Source organism: Achroia grisella, unplaced genomic scaffold (genome assembly GCF_030625045.1).
Source record: "Achroia grisella isolate CSIRO2021 unplaced genomic scaffold, CSIRO_AGI_Agris_v1 utg319, whole genome shotgun sequence".
Lineage (NCBI taxonomy): Eukaryota > Metazoa > Arthropoda > Insecta > Lepidoptera > Pyralidae > Achroia > Achroia grisella.
In genome coordinates this window covers 685188-711274 of record NW_026712795.1, presented here as the reverse complement: position 1 = coordinate 711274, position 26087 = coordinate 685188, and the positions used below count along the sequence as shown (strand labels likewise).

The 26087-nt window shown below is 32.7% G+C and overlaps 2 protein-coding genes across 2 annotated transcripts in view; both read left to right on the top strand.

The window, feature by feature from the left end:
• Positions 1-6980, top strand: part of LOC131843573 (fatty acid synthase-like) — a 34021-nt gene extending 27041 nt beyond the window's left edge. The window contains exons 34-41 of the mRNA XM_059192245.1: positions 79-330; positions 541-694; positions 1443-1647; positions 2552-2702; positions 3298-3463; positions 4328-4498; positions 5122-5224; positions 5628-6980. Coding sequence (XP_059048228.1) covers positions 79-330; positions 541-694; positions 1443-1647; positions 2552-2702; positions 3298-3463; positions 4328-4498; positions 5122-5224; positions 5628-6151 — 1726 coding nt within the window. The 3' untranslated portion in view covers positions 6152-6980. The remainder of the gene's footprint in view (positions 1-78; positions 331-540; positions 695-1442; positions 1648-2551; positions 2703-3297; positions 3464-4327; positions 4499-5121; positions 5225-5627) is intronic.
• A 3387-nt stretch (positions 6981-10367) lies between these two features.
• The window catches only part of LOC131843567 (fatty acid synthase-like), a 36251-nt gene continuing 20531 nt past the window's right edge, over positions 10368-26087 (top strand). Inside the window, exons 1-14 of the mRNA XM_059192240.1 lie at positions 10368-10372; positions 12839-13178; positions 16623-16766; positions 17888-18080; positions 19604-19724; positions 20459-20662; positions 21125-21241; positions 22062-22225; positions 22720-22862; positions 23150-23353; positions 23817-24006; positions 24424-24583; positions 25250-25416; positions 25647-25798. Of these exons, the coding sequence (XP_059048223.1) occupies positions 10368-10372; positions 12839-13178; positions 16623-16766; positions 17888-18080; positions 19604-19724; positions 20459-20662; positions 21125-21241; positions 22062-22225; positions 22720-22862; positions 23150-23353; positions 23817-24006; positions 24424-24583; positions 25250-25416; positions 25647-25798 (2304 nt within the window). The remainder of the gene's footprint in view (positions 10373-12838; positions 13179-16622; positions 16767-17887; positions 18081-19603; positions 19725-20458; positions 20663-21124; positions 21242-22061; positions 22226-22719; positions 22863-23149; positions 23354-23816; positions 24007-24423; positions 24584-25249; positions 25417-25646; positions 25799-26087) is intronic.

Sequence of the window (26087 nt, the reverse complement as noted above, 5' to 3'; positions counted from 1 at the left end):
CAAAATTGTCCGAAGCAGGGCTAAACTCCCCGACTTTGTTGGACTCGAATATATATAAATATATTTCATTATTGACAGAGCATGGGCATCATACGGCGCTGATGTGCAAATTTCTACTCACGATATTACCACCGAATCTGGATGCGAAGAAATGCTAAAGATGGCGAACGCAATGGGTCCAGTTGAAGCCATTTTCAATCTTGCCGTTATCCTGAAAGATGCCATATTCCAGAATCAAACTGCTGAGACATTTAAAATATCTTTTGCACCTAAAGCACTAGCTACGTTGCATTTAGACAAACTTTCGACTATACTTTGTCCGAAGCTGAAGTAAGTTACTCAATACTAGTAGTGTACCGCCCATGTCCTTTTATTTATGGTCCGTACATGTCTTTCTTTCCCCCAAATCCCCATCAACCATTGTAATTAAGTTTACTTTACTTTTATTCATTTCATCGTACATGTAATCTATCTTTCCTTTATTGTTAACCTTCATAATTTTGGAAGTTCATATTTAATAACTTTAATATTTATCCACAGAGATTTTGTAGTATTCTCCTCAGTATCTTGTGGTCGTGGTAACGCTGGTCAAACTAACTATGGTTTATCGAATTCTGTGATGGAGAGGATTTGCGAAAGACGAAAGAAGCATGGATTACCGGCTCTAGCTGTGCAGTGGGGTGCTGTTGGTGATGTAAGTTTATTATTGACTTTTGAATATGAATTTGTCCCATTCGGTGTCGAGATCCTTGGTCCGTGGGGTCCTAGCGCTATAAGACTTTTCAAAGAAATAACGAAAAGGTTAGTCGACATCACAGAAGACCGAAGAGCTGGCAGCTACCTTGGACAAAGAATTAGTCTAGCTATTCAAAGAGGGAACGCTGCCAGTATCTTCGGAACGTTGCCTAAAGGACCCCTTTTAATAATATATTTTAGTCATCATATTATATTTTTTTAAGCTTTTTAATTTTAGGTTCTTAGTTGTACAATTGACTTAAGTATTATTTAGATATTTAGAATTATTTATGAAAACTAAAAAATCATTATTATCATCGCCTTAATTTTATCTGCAGTTAGATACTTCAACGACCAATGATGAACAATGACTTAAACACATTTTTAAGTCAATACATACATAATATACAGAGAAAGTACCCAGACAAACACATACAATCATATTCATGAATGCAAATGCGCGATGCGAGGAATTGAATCCGCAACCATCGGAAGTAAAGCGCTGTGTAAACCTCTAGACTACTATCATAAAAGAGCTATTCAATGAAAAAATAGGAATGCATGTTGTCGTTGCTATTGTCTATGTTCCATATAATAATAATAATCTCAGGACAATTCACACAGCGCACAGTCCCAAGTTAAGCTAACTAAAGCTTGTGTTATGGGTATTAGATAACTGGTACAAATAATCACAAGTCTTCCTACAGGTCGGTCTAGTGGCTGATATGCAAGATGAAGATATACAATTAGAGATTGGAGGTACTCTGCAGCAACGAATATCATCTTGTTTGTTGACTCTAGATAAATTCTTGAAACAAGATTCGCCTATTGTTTCTTCAATGGTAGTAGCTGAAAAAACAGCTAGAAGTGCTAACTGTGAGACAATTGTGGATGCTGTTGCTCAAATTATGGGTATGAATGAGATTTTTAATATAAACTTATAAATATAATTTAGATTAATACAGATAAACCATTTGTTAAAGAAGCAAAAGGCAACAATAAGAATACACAAAATGTATCATCATTCATTTATTTTTTATTAATACTAATTTCAATTAAATGTAGCATTACTTACGTATATATAAGAATATAATAATAATAATATATTATTATATACATAAACCATATAGAGTAATAGAATAATTAAACAGTTGATGAATATATTCATATTGCAAAATTAAAATTTTGTGACAGACTATTTTTAAAAACGAATTCATTTATAATAAAATAACAAAGCAATGCAATTCCTCGTTTCAAAATAAAGCGGGAATACTGAATATAGACGTTAAAAGAGGGATCTCTGTGGATTTATTTCTGGGAAAATATGCAGATAATTGAAAGCGAGATATTACGATAGCTATGAGTATTTAATTTATTAAAATACAATTATCAAAATTGATATAAAATATAAAAAGAAAGAAGTAAACCGACAATGAGTTCGCTTTACAAGGAACAAAGATCCTTTGAACACATGTTCATTTTTTAGTTGTCATATACTATAATCAACATGTTCCTATGATTTATTATGCCTGTGGATGGTAGAAAAAAAATTCGAAAACATACGATTGCATTCTTAATATATTATTTATAATTTATTTTACTTACCTTTAGTATTTATATGTGTATCTATTTTGTTTCTGTATTTATAGTATTTCTTTTTCTTTTCTTTGTTTTAAGCTTGCATCTCCAGGTTGTCTGTAAGAGAATGCTTTAAGCAAAAAGGTCATATATACTTTGCATAGATGCTTTCTATGTGTTTTCTATTTCAGGGCATAATTTAAGAATTTTATTCTTATTAATATTCTTATTTTAATAGGTATTAAAGACCTCAAAACCGTATCTCAACAAGTCTCTCTTGCTGACTTGGGCATGGACAGTATGACAGCTGTGGAGATCAAACAAACTCTTGAAAGAGAATTCGAAGTTTTTCTCACCGCTCAAGACATAAGGACTCTAACATTTGCAAGGTAAGGAGATTTGACACAATATCTTCTGGAATGGCAATAAATTAATGAATGATGACTTAACATCTATGGTTCTATGCATGTAATCATACAACTAAGTTACCGTCATCTTACTTGCTATTCATTCCCTTTGATAAAAGAAAAAGGTACTATTTCAATCATATTCTATCTCATCTCTTATCACCCTCCCACTGTAGACTCCCTTAATGGATCTAGATGGTAATGTAATAATACACGCCACGGAACTTAATCTTCAACTCTTTGCTTCTAGCTGTTGCTTTATATTCTTCCTCTACAACTATCAAATCATTCTAAATTTCATTTCAATTCACATCAATGGATGAACCTATTAATAGCATTACGACTTTTAATATTATCACTTACTCTATTTTAGAAATGATTATAAAAAGGAAAGTTTTCATATCTTTTTGTTCGTATTGGAATCATTCACAAAAAAATTATATTATTTACCTTTAGAAAGCTAGTATCATGGAGTAGCAATGACAGTATTTTTTTCATTGGATTCCCTACCAATTATAGTAGTTACTTGTATAAAAACTGGGTGAGTTGCTATTCTTAAAATAAAAATACATTTCAGATTATTGGAAATAACTGCTCAATGTGGAAACACTCCATCTATAACAACTAAACCAAGTACGGAAGCCTCCGCCGGTCTGAAAGTTTTGTTAAGAAACTTTGGGGAAGAAAAGTTGGTGAACGAACCAATCATTTACATGCCGACATTGGTCAGCGATGGAATTGAAGTACGTTACTTATTCATTTAGACAGTTTTTTTAATGAACTTAGTTATAATATAAATGAATTTTAATAAGGATCTATTTATAGTATCTATGTATCATATTATTTACGCTAAATTATACGTATTCGTGCATTTGTTTATTTTTATAATTTTAATAATATAACTAAGTATAAGTATTTTCTCACTGTGTTTTCATCTTTCACAACAATTGTTTCAACTTCATCCAGAAGTCTTCTTCAGGGTGAAATCTGCTTCAGGGTGACTTCGACGCATACGTTACGCCGCCGAAAGACGTTAATTAAAATCAAATAAAATATTATGTTAATATAGGTATATATCAACATCGATGTAATGTAATCATATGACGCGTGGCACTTCTAATGCGTTGCTATTCCGGAAAACTAACTAAGTGTCAAACCTTCATATTTTACGACATCATTGTTTAATCTTACTCTTCAACTGAAAGACCGCTTATAAAGCAAGCTAGTAATAAATGGAAAATGGTAATTCAGAGATGACTATTTTTACTTAGAGAAAATCATTCATGGACACTCGACCTAGGCAAGCGGGTACTCTGAGACTCCTATACACTAAAATCTACAAGTTATTCAGACGACGCATTTTCGGGAAAATCGCAAAGAACCTATTTTCGGCAGATATAGAGACTTATACAAAGTTTACTTCATTATATATATATATATATATATATATATATATATATATATATAATTCAATATCATATATAATTCAGTACAGCTTTAACCTATTTTCAATACGCTTACATAGCTTTATGTCCCTTCAATTTTTGGATTGGCGCTTAATATGTGGCAAGAATAATTTGTACTAGAAATATATTTTCATGTTGCAGAAAATAGAACCGATCCACGAAAAACTGATGATTATGCTGCCAGGGTTGGAAGGCTGTGCTGCAGTATTAGAGCCTCTATGCCTTAAACTCAAGATCAAAGTGTGCGTATTGCAGCTCGGAATCGAACATGTGAACGAAAATTGCGAGGAAATGGTGGAACGACTATATCAGGTTTGTATTTTGGATTAGGTTATATTATATTTTTAGTGGCATCATGGCCTGATGATTTACTATTAGATTCAAACCTTATAGGTGAGTTGGTATCTAGCTGTCACCAAAAATTATGTTCATATGTTTCTCCGTATAGTTCGTGCCATAATGTGTGTGTGATCCGCAGCAATCCAAGATGGTCGTAAGCTTAGTGTGGAAGTTTGAGAGAGATTGTTCAGGGAATCAATTTCATTTTATCTCACTTTTATTCTGATTATTTCTTAAATCTGAACATAACATTTTGTACTTTTGACATTATATTGTATTTGTGGCTACATATATGTATTTTTTTGTATAGTTGGGAAGCAATCTAACCCTCGCCTATATAGATGAGCGTCACGTTATCATTGACGATCGTAACATTGCTTATGTATTGCCATTCTAGAGAATATCATGCTTCTTAGCTTATAATTTATTTACAAGCTAAGAACGACGAAACATAGCTTCTAAAATAAGTTTATTGGCGGCTGAAAAGCAGACGACATTTCAGAAATTCGACTAATTGGTCAATTCAAATCAATTATTGTCTAACATGAACAAATGAGCAATGAAGGTCCTAAATAATTTTATGTTATATTCTGCAGTTAGCAATATCGTGCTTGGCACCCGGTTCCAAGTTTGGGATACTTGGATACAGCTTTGGATGTCTCCTTACATTAGACTTAGCAGCCAAATTAGAATCTGAAGGTAAGGTTTTATTGTGTGTCCTCATTATAGACTTGCCTTTATCCTTCGTCTTCTTTATCATTTATTCGTGGTGGAGGTTTATCAAATGTATCATAATTGTAAGTGCATATTCCTTGAATTTCATTACTTTTGGTTCAAAAATATGCTCATTGATCTTTGTAGCCGTTTATTTTAAGGCGACCATGTTATGCTATTTCACAGTTTTATCTCATCATTCAACCGAAACACATCTTATAAATCGTCACAGGTTTTTGGCGACAGAAATATGCGAGACCTGGGAATAATACCAACGATTACCCACAAAATCTATCTTAGACAAAAGTTTATCCAGTTTGCCCTTTTTTATTGATTGTAACAATTATAACAGTTTTTCTAATAAATAATTAAAAATATCTGTTTGTAGGTTACAGGGGGGCCGTATTTTGCTTGGACGGATCCCCGGACTTCCTCTACTCTATAGTCACTTCGATATTGAGCTTCAATAATGACGACCAAATTCAGAACAGCCTAATTTGCCATACTATGAACAATATAGCACCAAGCAATGATATTACTAACAATTTAATACAAAAACTCAACGAGATTGATAAGTACGAAGATAAAATCGAGTATGCTATCGAGGTGTCTCCAGTTCAAACTAAATATTCTAAAGAATTTATCTCACGTATGGCTCGAGTGTGTTTCGATCGCTTAAAAGTAATACTAAATTACAATTTGAATGATGTTATGAAGCTCCAATCTCCAATTTTACTTATGAGACCAAAAGATAATCCTCCGTTTATTAATTGCAAAGACGACTATGGTCTGGATAAGTTTAGTAATGGATCTGTAATTGTACACTATGTTGATGGTAATCATGTGAGTATTGTTGAAAATAAAGATGTAGCTGATATCATTAATAGTGTTATATCTAACAATGATAAATAATGAGAAAATTTTGCGTTTTAATACCGATAACGAAATGAACATAATGACATTTGCCTCTATTATATTTTTATCATCATCCTTTATTATTACCAACCGAGCCGCCTTGCTTCGCACGGATGCATAACAAGACTTTAAATTTCTCGGCTCGTTATATACTATAACACAGATGTATTATATATATAAACCTTGCTCTTAAATCACTCTATCTATTGCTGGAAACTGCATTAAAATCCATTACGTAATTTTAATGATATAAGCGACCGACAGCGGCGGCGACTTTGTTTTATAGTATTTATTACATATAAAATGATGAATAAAATATAATTGAGAACTGTAAACTCTTATATCAAATAATTAGAGGCACAAAATTTAATATACCTACATATATATAACATTATTTTATTTAATTATGTATATCATATTATATAAGATACGGTTGATAAAAAAAACCTATCAAAGTAATAAATGAAGGTACTTATCTATACCTGACTTATCCTGTTTTTGACAAGCTTATTTATGTCAGGTCATATTCGTTGTACTTGTTTTAAGAATTCATTCTAGATGTTCATTTATAAGTTTTGTGCGATGTTTGTGATTATATATTTTCAAAACGGAAACCATCTGCTCACAGAAATAAAATAAAATAAAAATAAAAAATCCTTTTAATTCCTAAAAAAGAAGAATTATTAGCCTTCCCTAATTATTTATATACGTATCATATTATTGATTCCTTTATATATTCTATTCGTTATTTAATTATATTATATTATTTTATTTATATAAAATATATTATTATTAGTCTGCAACAAGAATTAAAATATAATTTCTTTTATATATATATATATATATATATATATATATATATTTATTTAGTTGTCCATTTAATGTAAGTTACATTGAAGAACTTTTGAAAAGTCATCACTTTTTTTTTAATTTACCGCTCCATAAGCTATCTTATCACAAGAAGAACGAATAAGATTCTTGTCTGTTATAAAAAAATTTGGGGTGGACTACCCCTAACATTTAGGGGGATGAAAATAGATGTTGGCCGATTCTCAGACCTACTCAATACGCTCACAAAATTTCATGAGAATCGGTCAAGCCGTTTCGGAGGAGTATGGGAACGAAAACTGTGACACGAGAATTTTATATATATATAATTATGTATGTAACTGTATTTTCTGTGATAGGCACAATAAATAGTTTCTTTCATTCATTCATTCATTCAATAAATGTTACTGAGTTTGACATTTGGTATAATGTAGAAAGGTCTTTATATTCTATAAACAAAATACCCAAAGATGAGAAATAGGAAATTACATAGCAAATCAGAAACGTGTAAGTGCAATATAGATCCTTATAGCAGTACTAGAGACATGTCCTTTTGCCATGAATTTAATATTTTCCTGCTGTAAATAAAGCTATATTTTGTTTAGACTTCTAGTGATACATTAGTGAATATTGCATTCAATTCTATTTAGTAATTTTTACGCGATTCTTATAAAAAACATGGATATGTATAAATAAATCAAATGCTATTGTTTTAATTAATTTTGCTCTAATAAAGACCGCTCTATGTATTAGTTTAATATCTATAATGTACAGACATCGCTTTGTTATAATTTTAATATATGTATATGAATCGAAAAGTGTTAAAATAGTTTTTATTAACTATCAACTTTGTGAAAATTTTAAAGTGTACCTATATTTTGATTTTTCTTATTACTTGGGTAGAAGAAATAGATGATTAAGTTAATAGTAATATTGTAACTAATGTACTAATAAAAATTGCATACGTCTATTATTTTTTTTATTTCATTGTCCATTTCTGTGATCTTTACAGTTACTTCTTTAAATTCAGACACACATTAAATAGTAATAGATATGATGCTAAGATAATTATTAAGAACTCATTATTTTTATATGAAACCACACTAGGCACACTTCGCCCCTCCGATCGAACCCCTGTCCAATTCAAAAGGGAATGGATATTACGACAGCCTGAGCCGAGGTTCAAACCTCTAGCGGTGCACTCAGACTAAAGTCGTAACCGTTGGGAGTTGGCCTTCAGCCGTTCCATAAGTCCTTCTGAATTCGCCCCCTATCGTTCGGGGAGCTGCGGCCAACATCATTAGAGTAGTCCGAAAAAAAATTTACATACCGGGTTTCAAATAAAAAAATAAATTGCGAAGTCAGTACCTATAGAATATCTGTATTTTTATCAATAAATTATTTAATATATAATGAATGAATAGTAGTTTAAACAGTAGTCTAAAAAAACGAAGTAATGTTTAATTATATATTAAAGTACATATACTAATTACTGCTATTCTAACAAATTTATCATTCCTGCATAACACTTGTGAGTGATTTTTTAATAATAAATTGGCATCGCAATCGAGCTGACGGTCTACCTCTTGGTAAATGATAAAGTCTATGCACACGGACTTCATCGTGATATTGAGTGAGTAATAACTGGTTAAAAAAAAATGACAAAGCTACTAAATTCCATACTATGACAAACTAAAAATATTATTCAAACACGTTCCCATTGTAGTTATGACGAGCAGCGTATACCATTTTCGTAATGCTTTCCGGCCTGAATTTCAGGAATGACGGGCCGCGCCCCTGTCGAGACGGACCGAAACAGAAATTGCCTGAATTGTTATCCATTGTTAACATAAGGAATTCTGTATTATTTCGTGAAATATGAAGTTGCTATATTTTTTTTTATTTTTGTTACTGAAAATTACTTTTTAGTCTACTGTACATATGTAAATAATAATAATAATGTTTATCCACTGTTAACGTAGGTACATAAGGAATTCTGTATTATTTCATGAAATATAAAGTTGCAGTATTTTGTTTTATTATTGTTACTGAAAATTACTTTTTAGTCTACTGTACATATGTAGATAATAATAATGTCTATTCACTGTTAACGTAGGTACATAAGGAAATTTGTATTATTTCGTGACATATGAAGTTGGATTGACCATAATGACGGGGGTCTATCGGTTTAGTACACTGGCTTACGTCCGAAGGTTCATGGGTTAATTTCTTCCATAAATCAAATATTTGTTTTCAGTAGTATAATACATACACTATTTATAAATAGTACATTTAAAATACATATTTCTAAACATTGTAATTTACTAGACTTAGTTTAGTTTGGAGTTTGGCCTAGAATGCAATATCTGAATTGTTATGGATATAAAAAAAATATCTCCTCCTTCTTTGGAGTCTATTAAAAAAAACTGGCGATATGTAATTGTAATGGATATTAAAAAACAAAACCTGAAATAAAAATCTCTTCAATTTTTCGTGTCGGGTAAAAAAACAACGGTGTCCAATATAGCAATGGAGAAACGAAACTTTTTATTAAGTAATACTAAAGTTTAATGTGTGACTCATTCATACTATAGTTAATATATAATTAAATTATATTATTAGTATATAGTGTAGGGCTGACTCATTCTACAATAATATATAGTATGTACCTATTTAACATATACTTACACATATACATTCGAAAGATTGTCGGAGCTGTTCACGACAAAATGGCTGAACAGATTTATTTAAATTTACCATAGCCTGTTAGATAAATTCTTTCATTGTAACTAATGATACACAATTACACTTATATAGTTTTGCCATCATTACGTAACAATTTTTTATGAAAAAAATTGTTGTTGATTATAATATACCAAAATATAAAAAACTACCTATGAAGCCCTTTAAGTTAGCATTTAATAAATGGTAAATTTATCTATTAGATAAATGTTTTTACAATATGCAGGAGTATTAATAATAATTTATGAATATAACAGTTTATGAATTACATACATACACATACTTATATACTAATTCAAGGTTACAGCTAGCTAACCCTATTTACTATTTAATGTGTTTCCATTATCATTAATTAGGTATTCCAATCAAATCAATTTCCTGGATCATTTGTGAAATCTGATGACGCTTTGTTTATGTTTTTTGCTTAGATTACGGGTGTCCATAGACAACACATAAAAGACAAATTAAAATATAATCATCTTCACAATTTAACACGTATTCTAATTACGTAGATGGTAGGAACCACCCAGGTTTAGTGATTTAGCCCGTTCCATTACTTACATAGCCGCAGGTTCGATTCTACGCAATATGTATTCATGAGTAATTGTTTGTGTTTATCTAAGTGTTTCTATGAAATTACATAATGAGGTAAGATATCTTAGTTTTTTGGAATGGGAATGCATGAGTAAGCTATTGTAAGGTGCTAAGACCTGTCATAGTGCGATCTGTATAAATTTATTGTGCTCGCCCTTATTCAAAGTTCGCTAGCTAGACCCTTTGAGGGACAAGAATTGAATGATATTCTTAGGACCGATGGTTTTTATCTCCTCAGGATATAGTATCACGGGTAATCACATGATAATGTGATATGTGTAGCGCTGTTCATGTTTGTTATTGACGGTTACCGTTTACCATCAGATGGGGCATAACCTTGTTAAATAAAGAACTTTAAATTTACGCCCTGAAAACTGTGAAACAATAATTCAGATAAATTTATTTAATTCAAATAAATTTTTACTCTAATGCATATTAATATTACGTTAGGACTAGATGGCGCTTTATTATTTAGTATTTAATATAATAAATTAAATATTTTATTATATGAATTATATTCAATTAAAAAAGCTAGTTAATTTTTTTTAGATATTCAAATTAATTACAATTGGATATTGTAATAGTTTACGCTGGAGGGACACTATTGAAGGATGATAAGATGAACACGAGGTCAGATCAGTTAGCCTATTATGATATATTCACTAGGTATTTATCATGATGGTTTCCAGGGAACCGAGTGGAGGTCAACTTGACATAGAATTTTGCTAACAACGAGATTATTAGCCTACATTACTATTATTTAACACCTAAGATATAATCTATAATCTGAGGACAATACACATAGTGCCATCTAAACCCAAGTTAAGCTTGTGTTATGGTACTAGATACAAATACGTATATATATTGGTTTTTTTTTTAATTTTAGTGATATTTATATACATAACTTAGTACTATATATACATAACTAATTATACAATAAAGAACCTAAAATCAAGAACCTTAAAAATATAATATAATAACTTTTAGTTATTATATTATATTTTTAAGGTTCTTGATTTTAGGTTATTGAAAAAAAATTAAATACACACACCAAATACACCCAGACCGATGCAAACAATCATAGTCATGAACAAAAATGTTTGGGCCGTGCGAGGAATCAAACCCGCGACTATCGGAAGTAAGGCGGTGTGCTAAACCACTAGACCACCAAGGCTGTTAGGGGAGCGAGGGGGAATAGCGCTCACCGGGTAATGGCGCTCACCCCTGTAACTCTATCAAAATGGAATGTAGCAACACGCCATGCACCACGTTGCTTAAAGCACGAGGATAGGTAGCCTCTCTCTCCCTAAAATATGGTCGAGCGCAGTGATGGCTGGCTCATCCGTCATACTCGTGAACGGGTGCTGCTTGTAGGGACTGGTCTGCTCTAATCACTATGACTGATTTCCTCTTATTAATTGTTTAACCAGTTGGTTATATATTCAATACTTTTTCTATTTGAGTATTTAATTGAATTAGTGCTAATTGGTGGTTTGTATTCACACACTTAAACTTAAAAATGTAAAGTAATAATAAAATTATTTAAAAGAACAACACGCAAGTTTCTTTCTCGTTCTTCTTGTGATGAGACAGCTTTCCGAATGAGCGGTAGATTAAAAAATGTTATGACTATTCAAAAGTGCTTCAATGTAAGTTTATTTGAATAAATGATTTTCTATTCTATTCTATTCCTCTAAAAGACAGCAATGCAAACAGACAGTCAGCTCGCGTTGTGTGATCATGAAGTGCGGATTTTCGTTTACGGCCACACTGATCTAATTTTTGCACAAGTGTTTTATGGCGGTAAGTCTAAAATTTTAATGCTGATTTAACTATTTAGTATATTTTTCTGATAATAAAACTATTCTATTTTATGGTAATGCAATCAATTTTTAACAATTACATATGTTTAATTTTTTATTTCTAATTAATTACAACTTATTGTGACTTATTTTTTTTATTGTTGTATATATGCTAAGGAAACGTCAAAGGATCGCCGCTAAAGTTGTTAGACCGAAAAAGACCTTCAATCTGCTAAAACTATGATTAAAAAAAGTTTATCCAAAACAAGGAAAAAAAAACATGATACAAAAATCTTAAAAGAAAAATTCACATGAAAATCTTCAGATAGAGCAGATAAAGAGCACCTTTGCGACGATGACAGTGATTCCGATGACTCCCGATGATTCTCGGCGCTGGTTTTCTTTTCTATTCACTAAGATTAATATTATATAATGTTTTTCTTAAAAATTCTTGATCAACAAACACAATACTTTATTGATTTATTCTCACTTTATGCGTTTTTTACTATATAATAGTTTTGGACAGGCGGATAGAAATTGAGCAGCGTTAGCGATGACGGCCGGAGGTGAACTTGAACTTGAACTAACTGGGCGAAACTCTTCTTTCTATTTCTTCTTGTCCTTTGACATCTTGCATGATTTCAGGAAGTAGGACAAGGAAGGACATATATGGGATTAGTATGTCTGAGTGAGACAGCTATTCACGAAAATTATCTAGGTCATCTGATGACGCTAGAAATGTAAACACGCGTCGTGGAGCATGCCTCGATGAGTCCGCCGCGACTATCGAGTCAGCGTTTTCACCTACGACCGATGCGGTGACGCCGAGAGCCGACGTCGTTCCTCGTCCCGCGCCCCCTGCTCGCACACCGCGAGCGCCCGCACCGCTGCAAGTGGAAGCAGCACCAGCAAAGTCCGCGGTGCTATTAAAGCGCCAGGATTTTGCCACCGTCGCCGCTAAAAAACCAACTGCTCAGCGAAATGAGCCTAAAGTGACTCTGAAAATGACCCCTATGTGTACAAAGTCTGCTAACCGTGACGATGATGGTTTTGTCACGGTACAAAAGAAGAGGCGCACAAAGAGGGTCAATCGAAACCATTGTGGCACAGCACTGACAGGGCCCAACTTCTTGTTACGTGCCGCAACACCGACCACGGCAATGTACCTATCCCGCCTACACTACGCTACCAAGGAACAGGACATTGTTGACTACATCCGGACTAAAAGCAACCTGACATTGAGGGTGACGCAGTTGGAATCGAGCCACAACGCGAGCTTCAAAGCGTTCGTGGCCCTGGTCCCCACCAATATGCTGCCCACCTTCATGAAGGAGGACTACTGGCCGAAGGAGGTGGTCTATCGGCGCTACCGTGGCAGATTGCCGTCGTCAGTGCCGTGACCATAGAGACAATTTTATTTTACATATTTGATTATTATTTCTTATGTATGTTAGTCTATAAGGTATTTATAATATGCCATGTAGCCTGAAGTAAATAAATAAATAAAAATAAATAAATATGTAAATTAAAACACGCGCTTATGTTTCTATTATATAGGTAGTTGAAAAATGTATGAACAAGATGCGCGACTGCGTGTGAGTGAAATAGAGTATTAGTAGAACTATCGATGCGTAAGGAAAGTATAGGTAAAATTAAATACTATAACGTTTCGGCGCAAACTCCATGTTTTCCTTAAGTGAACACCATTCACCCTTCTTCCCTTACTACTAATAAACAATAAGGTAAACTGAGAAATTAGTAAGCGGCATTTTGGAGAGTTTACAAACATACATACATCGTAACTTACTAATTTATACATATATATATATTAAATATCCAAATTATATATATAAATATGAATTAGTCTACTTAGTAATAAATAATCAACTGCGTAATATGGAAACAATGTCACATACAAATGAAAATACATTTTTTTAACCGATTGAATAAAACTATTGGTAGAGTTGAAACAAATTAGCATTGCAAATTCATAGACACTGAAAAATGTGTTTTTTGTTGTTATACAGGTTGTATTTAAATAACGAGCGATAAATTTATATGTTACTGGCTGTCCCGGCAAACTTTGTTTTGCCATATAAATTAATAATGCTATAAAAAAATAGGGGTTAGTGATAGAAAAAATACATACAACTCTAAATGTTCATTAAGGTTGTATGTATTTTTTAAACACACATAATAAAAATTTATACATAAAAAATTTTGCCCAAAAAATATAAATATAATGTTAGGGGTGGACAACCCTTTTCACTTAGGGGTATGAAAAATAGATAGTAGCCGATTCTCAGAACTACTGAATATGCTAATAAAATTTCATAATAATCGGTCAAGCCGTTTCAAAGGAGTATGGTAACTAACATTGTGATACGAGAATTTTATATATTACTAGGTGTCCCGGCAAACGTTGTTTTACCTTATAATAAAAAAAAATTAGGGGTGGACTACCCTAACATTTAGGGGGATGAAAATAGATGTTGGCCGATTCTCAGACCTACTCAATACGCTCACAAAATTCATGAGAAATGGTTAAGCCATTTTGGAGGAGTATGGGAACGAAAACTGTGACACGAGAATTTTATATATAAGATCTTATATAATTTCAAAGTATATTTGTTTGATTATAAAATTAATGATAAATCGTTACATTATATATCATTTATGATAAAGCGGTTTACCGATGAAACGACATTTGAATTAAAGATGAACAATGGCTATCTTTTATTTAATAGAAAGCAGTAATTTTTTTTATAAATATTTTAGTAAATTAATTAGACTGTAATGAAATGTTATTCTTCTAGCAATTACCCGTAATCTGCTACTTGTCTTGAAATTAATATAGTCTACGTTTATCCTAGATACATAATTTATTTTTAATTCTAACATTATTTTCGTTTAGTCATAAAAACGTAATAAACAGAAACACAGACACACTTTCGTATTTATGTTAGGTATTTTTATTAAAATATATATGACACAATTAAAAATAATAATAGAGCACAAAATCTGAACAGCCTGTATACACTTTAATTCTAAATTATTTACCTACTAGTGTGCATTAAAATTTGCAGGATCATTGCCCAATTGGGTGGACTAGGCGTTGGACACAACCATAAAAGCTAGCAATTCCTTGATCAGAGCTTACAACAGATTCAGTTTGTCAGTGTAATAGAAATTGTGCCACTAAAAAATAAATGTAAGTAAATTTAATTTAAGATATTTCAAATTCGGAATGTTCCATATTTTTAACTAGATTTTTCCTTGATGATAATAAGTCATATATAAAGTTTATTGTAATAAATAGTATCGTGCCATTAAAAATTTAATATGAGTACATTTTTAACATTCAGTAAGATTTAAAATCTGAACGTTCCATATTTAAAACTAAATTTGTTCTTTTTTTAGTTTGTCAATGTAATATGAATTATGCCACTAAAAAATAAATGTAAGTAAATTTAATTTAATATATTTTCAAATTCGGAATGTTCCATATTTTAATTAAGCTATTTTTTTCTTTCTTTGTCATTGTAACAGTAACTGTGCTACTAAAAATTAAATACAAGTATTTTTTTTATTATTTATTAAGTACCACAAATTAGAACGTTCCATATTTAAAACTAGATTAGTTTTTTTTCCTTTGTCAAAGTAACAGGAATAATGCTACGGAAAAATAAAAGTAAGTACGTTTTTAATTACTTAATAAAATGTATATTGGGAACGTTCCATATTTGAAACTAGATTTCTTAATCTGCATTATACAGGTTTATAGTCTTGATATAACATTATTGTGCTTTGAACATATTGATATGAATTTTTATGGAAGTAATTTCAACGATATGATCAACTATTGATATTTAACCACTAATATATTCATCAAAAAAGTCTAAGCAACACATACTTTTTCAAATTATTATCATCATCATTCATCATTTTCAAATTATTAATCAATTATTATATAATTTCTTACCAAGTAGGTAATACTTATGTAAACTATTTTGATCTAGAGGACGTACTGGCTGGTTGTAAAAAAAATCGAGTATCATTTGTTTGTTTTTCACAAATTCAAAAGCGAATGCATTTGTTCCATTTTTATAGTGTTCTCTTTGCTTATTAAAATTTAGTATTCTGTATCAATTTCATTAGGCCGGGTCAATGTGTTCCCTCCAATATGGTCGAATGCAATAATGACTGAAATACTGATATCCAACCAAATATTAATACGCGAGATGGCATTAAACTCCCTCCTACTTAGAATTGGCGCCAATGATCGTGGGTTTGATTTCTCGAATGATACTTAAACATTTTTTTTCACGAGTATGATTGTTTGTTTGTGTATAATTTTTCTAAGTATAAACTTATGTATTTAAAGAAAATCTATTTTAGTATTTATACCAATTGTTTGTGGTATCAAAATAGAAACTCTACTTAGTTTGGAACTAAATGAAAAATATTTGGGAATGTTATTATTGTTATATTCTTTTATACAGATGTCATCAAATAATAAGGACTTTTCATCTGGTTATCGGCTATCACACCCACCTACTGGTGAAGAGGTCTACATTACCGGCATATCTGGTAGTTTTCCAGACTCCGCCTCCGTCATAGAACTGCAGGAAAATCTATTTAACAAGGTAAATACCTTACCTCTGTATATATTAATAATAATAATAATAAATCATTCCAATCGTTATGTCGGTGAACGGTCTTATCCCAACCAGTCTGGAACAACATCTCAGACGGTTGGGATTCCGGGGCGGCTCACTCCCGGGAAAGATGCAGAAAGCGGTGCTGTTAGATTCTGCCCGCATTGTACGCCGGTTTCTCTCCCTGGGGCCCTGAACCCCGACCGACTGTGCTTCTACCGGGGGTATGTTGCCATCTCCTCTCCTTAAGAGGGGAGATGAGAATTTTTGGAAAAAAAAATAATAATAATAACATCTTTATTTGTCTCACATAAAAACCAATAAAACTTTAAAGTAATGTAGAAGACAAAACGATCTATAACTCATAGTGGGCTGTGAGTCCACCCTCCATGCTATTCAATATATCTGTTTAACTAGGTATATATGTATAGTACTCTTCTTTATTAAATTGTAGCCTTAATATTGCTCGGGTGCTCATAACTATGTAATTTTTGTGCATATATACATGTATGTATAGCATATGTGATCAGCACTATGACATAATGACGGTTTTGGTGGTCTAGTTGTATTTTTTTTTTATTGGGTTGTTTGGGCTATTGTCAGATGTGTAGCACCTGTAGCACTGCGACCTACATAGATCTATTGTGCTCGCCCTTTTCAAAGTTCGCTACCTAGACCCGTCAGGGACAAGAATTGAAGGATATTCTTAGGAGCGATCGTTTTTATCTCCTCGGGAAAGAGTGTAAACTTTCCAAAGGAGATATTTCGTTCATGCACGAGTGGGCTACAACCACATAGGATGTGAAGCGGCGTTTCCTCTTCAGTTTGGCAGAAGTCTAGCTGTATAGGACATCGCCCTACTCTTAATGGTCGCGGGTTCATGACTATGATTGTTTGTATCGGTTTGGATGTTCTTTATATATAATATGTATATAAAAAAAAAGTTTTTAAGTACTTATATCAATTGTCTAGTACCCATAACACAAACTCTCCTAAGCTTGGATCTAGATTGCGCTTTATGAATTGAATAAAATATTATTATTATGGTGCACGTAACATTCCTGATTTTTAGTTTTATATGACTGACCGAGAATAATCTTCTACTTCAGGTAGATATGATATCGGATGATGACAGACGATGGGAGTACGCCAACACTGATGTACCCCATTGTAGTGGAAAGATAAACAAATTGAACAAATTTGATGCATCCTTCTTTAAAGTCAATTACAAAGAAGCGCACGCTATGGACCCAATGGCCAGGATTCTTCTAGAAAAGGCGTATGAAGCTATTTTCGACGCTGGTAAGTGTTTTGATGTAATTAGCCTGCTTATTGGTGGTTACTTGTTCAACTCACGTAAGTTCTACATCGAGTATTTCTTCAGAAGGTCTTTTCTATCTACCAACCGCCGGTGCGCCACCACATTTATTTCAGAAAGACAATGTGAGAAAGATGGCGCCACTAATCCTGGGGCATAATACAATGAGGCCCCTAAATACAGTGGTTCTTACAATAGTGCCGAATACAAACATTTTTTTCGGTTAATTAAACAATAAAAGATGATGTCCTGAGAAAGAGAGTAATAACAAGATGACGCGAATAGGGAAGAATGAAAGAGTAAAACATATTATGCCGACTTCTAAAAAATAGGATAAAGAAAAAGCAGATGATGATGCTAATGAAAATAATATCTTCAAAAAAATTGGCAGATTGACAAAATATGAAGACCCGTGGCTACTTATATCGTGGCAATTCCAGTGGGCTAAAATGTCATTCCTTTTATCCTTAATTACACTTCTCAGTCTCAGTCTATAACCGAAATACACCTTAAAAAGCAAGCTGCTTATTATTATTAGCGCTGCTAGGCAGCTAAAATAGGTTAGACAAATATTCGATGTACCTATCTTTCTAAACTATTTTAGCTGCTGCTTTAAAATTTACAAATGAGCTAATTGTTTACTTAATCGAAAATGATAATGGAAAATACACATATTAAGGATAGTGAGTATATGTTATATACTATCTTCTACCCCACACTCTATACGTGGTACAGCGTAAGGATATAACAATATAATCTGATCTGCATTATTATTTTATAATATATGTAGTTTGAGGACTTTATTTATTTATTCTTTTGCACACAAAATTGTATAAATGCGGACTTAATGCCTGATGGCAAGGAATGTAATGTTTTAATTATTATTACGATGTCACAGAATCTATTATGGTAATAGAATTTTTATTCTGTGCATTTAGTGCAGTACCCTTTTGTTTCAAATCAGTTATAGTTAACTCATTAATCACCACAGTAATAATAATAACAGTATTGCAAAGATTAAGAATTTGTCTGTCGAATGAAGGTTGCGGGATTTAATTTCACACAAAGCGCCTATTGTTCAGGTACTACATATTGCGTTGATTGTCCATTATCAAATGTTAACTTATTGATTCACAATTTAGAAGCTTTGCTCTTGCCTTTCTGAAAGTAGCTATTGCGCCTTATTTTTCAGAAATTCTCTTTAAATCTTGACACAATTTTCTCCTTAAATCTCCCTGTTATAACTGTATCTCGGTCTTTCGCTCCCTTTTTATCTACTTTACCTTCAATTATAAAGTTCATTAGTTCTTTGTGTATGTGTATCCCTTTGTTTCTCTTTTATTTTTATTTATTTATTTCTTTTCAATAATGATACAAAATAGTTTATCTAAGACCTATTTACCTTATATTTTACACGTTATCTTTTCTATTATTTCACCATGTTTTAAAACCTTCAATTTTCTTTCCTCATAACACGATATATTTATAATTGAATCTAAATTATTAGGTATGAACCCCAAAGAGCTGGAAAACACAAAGACAGGAGTGTTTATTGGTGTTTGTGTCTCTGAAGCTCAAACGAGTTTGCTCTACAACAGAATGCATGTCAACAATTACGGTGTTATTGGGTAAGTTATATAGAGTTAGTGGATTTATATGTATATATATTACTCTGGTCATTAAGTTGCATGAAATAAATAAGAAAAATTTGTTGATGGTTCAATTTACTGGTTACTTCAATGTTCAGACAGGTAGTGCAAGACCTTTTATATAGTAGAGCACGATGATGGCTGGCTCAACTATATCTATGAACAGGTGCTGCTTGTAGGGACTGGTCTGCTCTGATAACTATGACTAATTTATTTTGTTACTCAAGTAACTAATTATTTACTTAAGGCAACATTGCTATTATGCAGATTCTATTCACACACTATTTTAAAATACTTGAAACATTTGTTTAAAATCTAATGGTATGCGGCTCGTGGAACTACTTATGGCGTTGTTATTTACGGACTAAGATGACAAGCATGTACATATTTTGTAATTGCAGTACTAATTTGCACCCTACAACAGAACCCCACATAAACAAACACATTTTACAAAGCAAGGTTGACAACTAAATAAGATCTGAATTACCCGCAAGACGACGAAGATAAAATTTGCTATGTCGAGTTGCTGACTCCCATAACCCGCCAAAGTAAGCCGACTAAGGGAGAAAAATTAATTGATTTATTAAAAAAATATATATCTTGTTGACTATTAAATAAAAGTTTTGTCTCCTGCAAAATTCATCCCAGTATCCCGTTTATCTATTATAATAGAGATATGGGTATCTCGACAATTAATTTTTCATCTTCCACAGGAGTTCCAAAGCTATGTTTGCTCACCGTATCTCACGGTGGCTCAAGGTTCAAGGTCCTGCTTACAACATGGATTCAGCTTGTTCAAGTTCCTTTTATGCACTAGACCATGCATTTGCAGCTATTCGAAATGGACAATGTCATGCTGCTATTGTTGGTGGATCTAATTTATGTCTTCATCCTCATATGATGCACCAGATCGCTAGGTAATATATATATATATTTATGTATTGCTGTATGAATTATAATTATAATAATAGATACATTTTTGGTAAAGACACACATAATATACATAAAAGAATGAATACATTAGATGAAGTATGAAAAAGAGATGGATGGACTCTGTGAAAGATGATATGATAAGAACGTCATCTCGTTATTGACAGGGGTCAATGACTGCGAACAGAGATGAATGGAAAAGAAAAACATATTAAGCCGACACCAAATAAAAGTGATAAGGAAGAAGCAGATGATAATGTCATACATTATGTATATACATAGGAAATATTAAAACCAATACAAATATTCATAGTCATGAATACAAATGTTAGTACTCATGACTATAATTGAATTTATAGGATTGGGTGCGTGAATGGAACGACCGGGTAGTAAAGCTTAGCGTATATTTATATAACTAACCTTTTTTATATGTTGATTCTCGATTACAGAATCGGTTTGTTGTCTCCTGATAGTCGTTGCAAAAGTTTTGATAATTCCGCCAATGGCTATGTTCGCTCTGAAGCTGTCACCGTGTGCTTTTTGCAAAAAGCAAGGGACTCTAGAAGGTACTATATCTATTTAATATTAACTTCATTTCTTTTAGTCCATATACTTCTTCTTTAATATTAATACCATAAATTATATGCTTAATTGCTTGCCTGTCCCTTTGTTACCTTTTACTATTAAATAGTTGAAAGTATCATAATGAAATTTGAGGCCAAGATAGCCTTAGCATAGTTTACTCCCACGACCTTGCTTAAAAGCTTAAAGGTTGTTACTTCAAAAATAGTCCGCATAAAAAAAACTTAGTGAATTTATATTTTTAACTGAGCATCTGATAATAGAAACATTGATATCAAAACAAAACTAATCCGAGAGACAGCAGTAGAATCACCTCCTAATCTGATCCTAAAATATTGACCAGGTAAAGTATTGCCTTCACCACGACGTCGATAATTGAAAATGCCCTCTAACTACCCCACTTAGATTAACAACAATGACTATAAGATTATAAGATCAGAGGCATGGTATCTTAGACCTGTGGAATGACAATACATGAGTGGTGTCAATAGTGTCAGGTGATAGCGTGATCTCCGTAATACTATTCATGTCAATTCGAACAGCATTTCGGAGAAAAAACAAGCTCATAGTGTGTATCGCTTGTTTTTTATTGCAATAACATTTTTTTTTAATATTAGTTCTCGAAATTATACAGTATTATAAGTATATATAGAATTACGAGTCACACTGACCAAGTTATTTATTTATTTACTCTTTATTGCGGTAGAAGTAAATTATAAAGAACATAAACAAAAGACGGTCATATCGCGTTATTTGTATGCTTTATTTTCACAACTTTTGCTGCTATTATTCTTATGTCTATAGGGTCCACGCTCAATTAGTACATGTGAAGACAAATTGTGATGGATTCAAAGATAATGGGATTATGTATCCAGCCGCTGAAGGGCAGAATATTCTGCTAAGAGAATTCTATGAGGAATGCTCTATCGTGCCTTCTACATTGGAATACGTAGAAGCTCATAGTGGTGGTACGTTTATATTTACAATACTAAATTCAGCGCCATCTGATTCCAAGTTAAGCAGAGCTGGTGTTTTGGATACTATACAACTAATACTTCCAATCAATTTTTTTGTCGAGCCTCAACATCGTTTCGTATATTTCGCTGCTCTTAGTTTCGTAGTGCCCGAAGGCTATTATTATTTTTGCCAACACTCGGCATCCGTTCATTTCTTTACATCTCTACAAAACTTAAATTCAATGCAAAACCAGTCCGCATTGATTTTACAATGGCCTATATTCAGCATTGGACAGCAGTAGGCTGATGATAATAATAATTGATTGTAAAATATATAAATTTATTTCATCTCTCTTTAAAAAATTTGATGAATGAAATATTATAAGTACATGCTGGTACAATGTCTTGGCTCACTACAGGCTTTGAATCAACTGCAAATGTAAAATCTGTAAATAAACACTTTAAATATTTTACAGCATCAAAATATTTTACATTTTTGTCTTCAGGAACACGTGTTGGTGATTTGGAAGAGGCGATCACAATTGATGAAATATTCTGCACCGGGCGTACGGAACCAATATATGCCGGGTCTATCAAGAGCAACATAGGTCATACTGAAAGTGTTAGCGGAATTTGTTCTATTGCTAAGGTAAATTTCCAATATAATTGAACAGAAAGTTTGAGAACGTGGTGACGTTTTAGTCGTCGTGTAGTGATTTACTAACTCAAATTGCTATTGATGGTATATTTATTAGTCGACTTGACTCGATTGCCCTTGTAAACCATCGTGATACATTTCTGGTAAATTTCTCATAATGTGCTAACTGACCTGACCTCATCCTATCATCCTCTATTAGTGCTCTGCCAGCGCAAACCGTTAGCGCAGGTGGGTCAGTCAATTGTCCTGGATTATTATTATTTATATCTTTATTCTAGATATGTATCGCATACAATACTGGTTTCATTCCACCAAATCTACATTTCAAGACTCCTCGTGAAGACATTCCTTCATTTGTTAATGGTCGTATACGGATTGTAACGGAAAAGCAACCCTGGAACAGGGGGTTGGTTGGAATTAAGAACACCGGTTTTGGTGGAGCGAACGCTCATGCACTTTTGAAAAACGTGGCTCGAGAAAAAGTAAGTAATTTTGAAATTAGAGGATAAAAGGTATGACATCTTAATCCTGAATGGCATGAGTGGTATTACGGGTGTCATAGGATAATGTGATGTCTGTAATGCTGCTCATTTTTGTTAAAGTCATATATATATATATTAGCCTTGGAGATCCAACGGTTCAACATCGCATGACTGCCAATAGTCCCAGGTTCGATAAGATTCTTCGAATTTCCAGGTATTTTCTATTTATGTACACAAAAAAGGTTGTAAGTATTTACTTTACATATTGATTGATTTTATTTATAACCTTTATACTGTTAAGTTAATGTTATTCTTGTTAATTGCTATTTCACTACCTCCACCAATAGACTCCAAGTTCCTCAGTCCAACGCTTTCCTTCCTCACGTTGATCAAGCCACTGCCCTTATATCACGTAATAAAATCATCATTATTAAATATACTATTATTTGTTAAAACTCGCCAGGTCAACAACGGCCTTCCAGAAGATGACTTACCTCGCTTAGTGTGCGTATCCGGACGTACCGAGTCATCTGTGGCCAGAATACTTGACCATCTGCAGTACAAGCCAGTGGATGTGGATGAAATCAAACTATTACACGCTGTACATAATAAGGATATTCATAGTCACAAATATAGAGGATTCGTGTTATTAGGTGAGCATTTACTTTTTGTATGTAATGGGAATGGCAAAGAAGCTGGCATTATACATGAACAGTACTACGGATATCACGTCATCATTAAATATCCGTGATACCACTTATGAGTGGTATCGCGGGTGTCAAAAACGTGATGTCCGTAGTGCTATTCATGTTTATAAGCGATGATTATCTCATACCATCAGGTGAGCCGTCAACATGTTTGCCATACGAATTATATTAAAAATAATGATATTTAATGGATTTTTTGGAAACTTTCGTATGTTTTATTACACATATTATTTATATTGTTAACCAAGTCTTACGTCGATTGAGCTAAATACCTATATTGACCATACAATTATGATTAGGACCCGATAAAAATTTAGATAATTGATGGAAATTGAAATTCAGTGTAACCTGACTTACTTCTAGGATCAACACCCACCAAAAGCATACTACTATCTCGTAGCATACAAGAGTTTAATGGTAATAAACGGCCCATCTGCTTCGTGTACTCAGATGTAAGTTCGAAGTGGAAAGTCATGATGCAACAACTCCTTAGGATCCCAATATTCTCTGCTGCTATAGAGAGGTAAAGCCATCTTATTATTTACTAATTGTTTCAATTAAGAGACAGCCTATTTTCCTCCTCCTGATCATCTGGATGAGTGGCGGTCCGTGCGTTTTTCCAGAATATTTTTGCCACGTACAACCATATTGTGGAATCACCTTCCAGCAATGGTATTTCTGATCCAATACGATATTAAAACTTTTAAGCTTATTCCTACTTAAAAGGCCGGCTCATGGGCGGCGATAATTACTTATCATTGGGTGAAAAGCAAGTTCGTTTGTCCCCAATGCGCTACTGGAATTAACAAAATTTCATTCCAAATTCCAAATTCCCACAATTTCTTTTTGAAACAATTGTGGTGGAGTAATGCGGCCCTAAGATTATCCTTCAATTCTTGTCCCTGACGGATTGGTAGCCAACGTTGAAATAGGGTGAGCACAATAGATCTATGCAGCTCGCAGTACTATACGTGAAAGACTTGAAGAAAATGGCGACTGTAAGGAGAAATGAATTTGAGGAGATACACTCGGTACGGAACACTCCTTAGACGGAATCTATTTCTGTTAAATAAGACAACAAGCTATCACACACTTATTATTCAGTTCACACTGAACGTAATAGCGTTACCAACTTAATTGTTATTTTAATTTCAATTTATTAATTTATATTCATTTTTTATATTTCTAGATGTCACAACGCATTAGTACCAAAAGGCATCAACTTTAAAAATATAATTACAGAACTAAATACTGCTGCTTATAATATCCTAAACTCATTTATTAGAGTCACAGCATTTCAGATTGGTCTCACTGATGTTTTAAAAGCCATTGGTGTCGAACCTGACTTTGTCATTGGTAAGTTTTTAAATTAATATTTATATCATATAGAGATAAAATACTGGCTATGGCATACATTTTGTACATTGAGATACTGTATTTGTAAATATAATTACTAATACAAAAAATCATACTAATGAATACAAATGTTTGTACCTTGCAAGGAACCCGCGACTATCGGAATTATGGCAGTGTGCTAAACCACTAGGACACCAAAGCCACAAATTAACATATAAAATATGTTATAGGATTTGGCGTCGGTGAGTTGGGATGTGCATATACAGACGGCTGTCTTACAGCAGAGGAGACAATCTTAGCAGCTTATAGCCAAGGACTCGCACTAACTGAAGCTAACCTCATAAAAGGATCTATGGCTGCTATTGGCATTGGTTACGAAATGGTAAGCAAATTAATAAACTATTCATGTTAATTGTCACCATTTCAATATAGATAGGAGAAATGAGGATGATCGTGTGGAATAACGTCATATTTACTGAGCAAAGCCTATTACTCACTAAACGATTACTTGAATGACGCCTATACATTATTTAATGTTAGACATAGACACCTATATAAATATACATTGTGATAAACTGGTCTAATATGTGATATACCATAGTAATAAAATTAGAATGTAAAAATTTGACGTTCATAAGCGGCTAAAATGTCCTACATGAATAAATGATTTT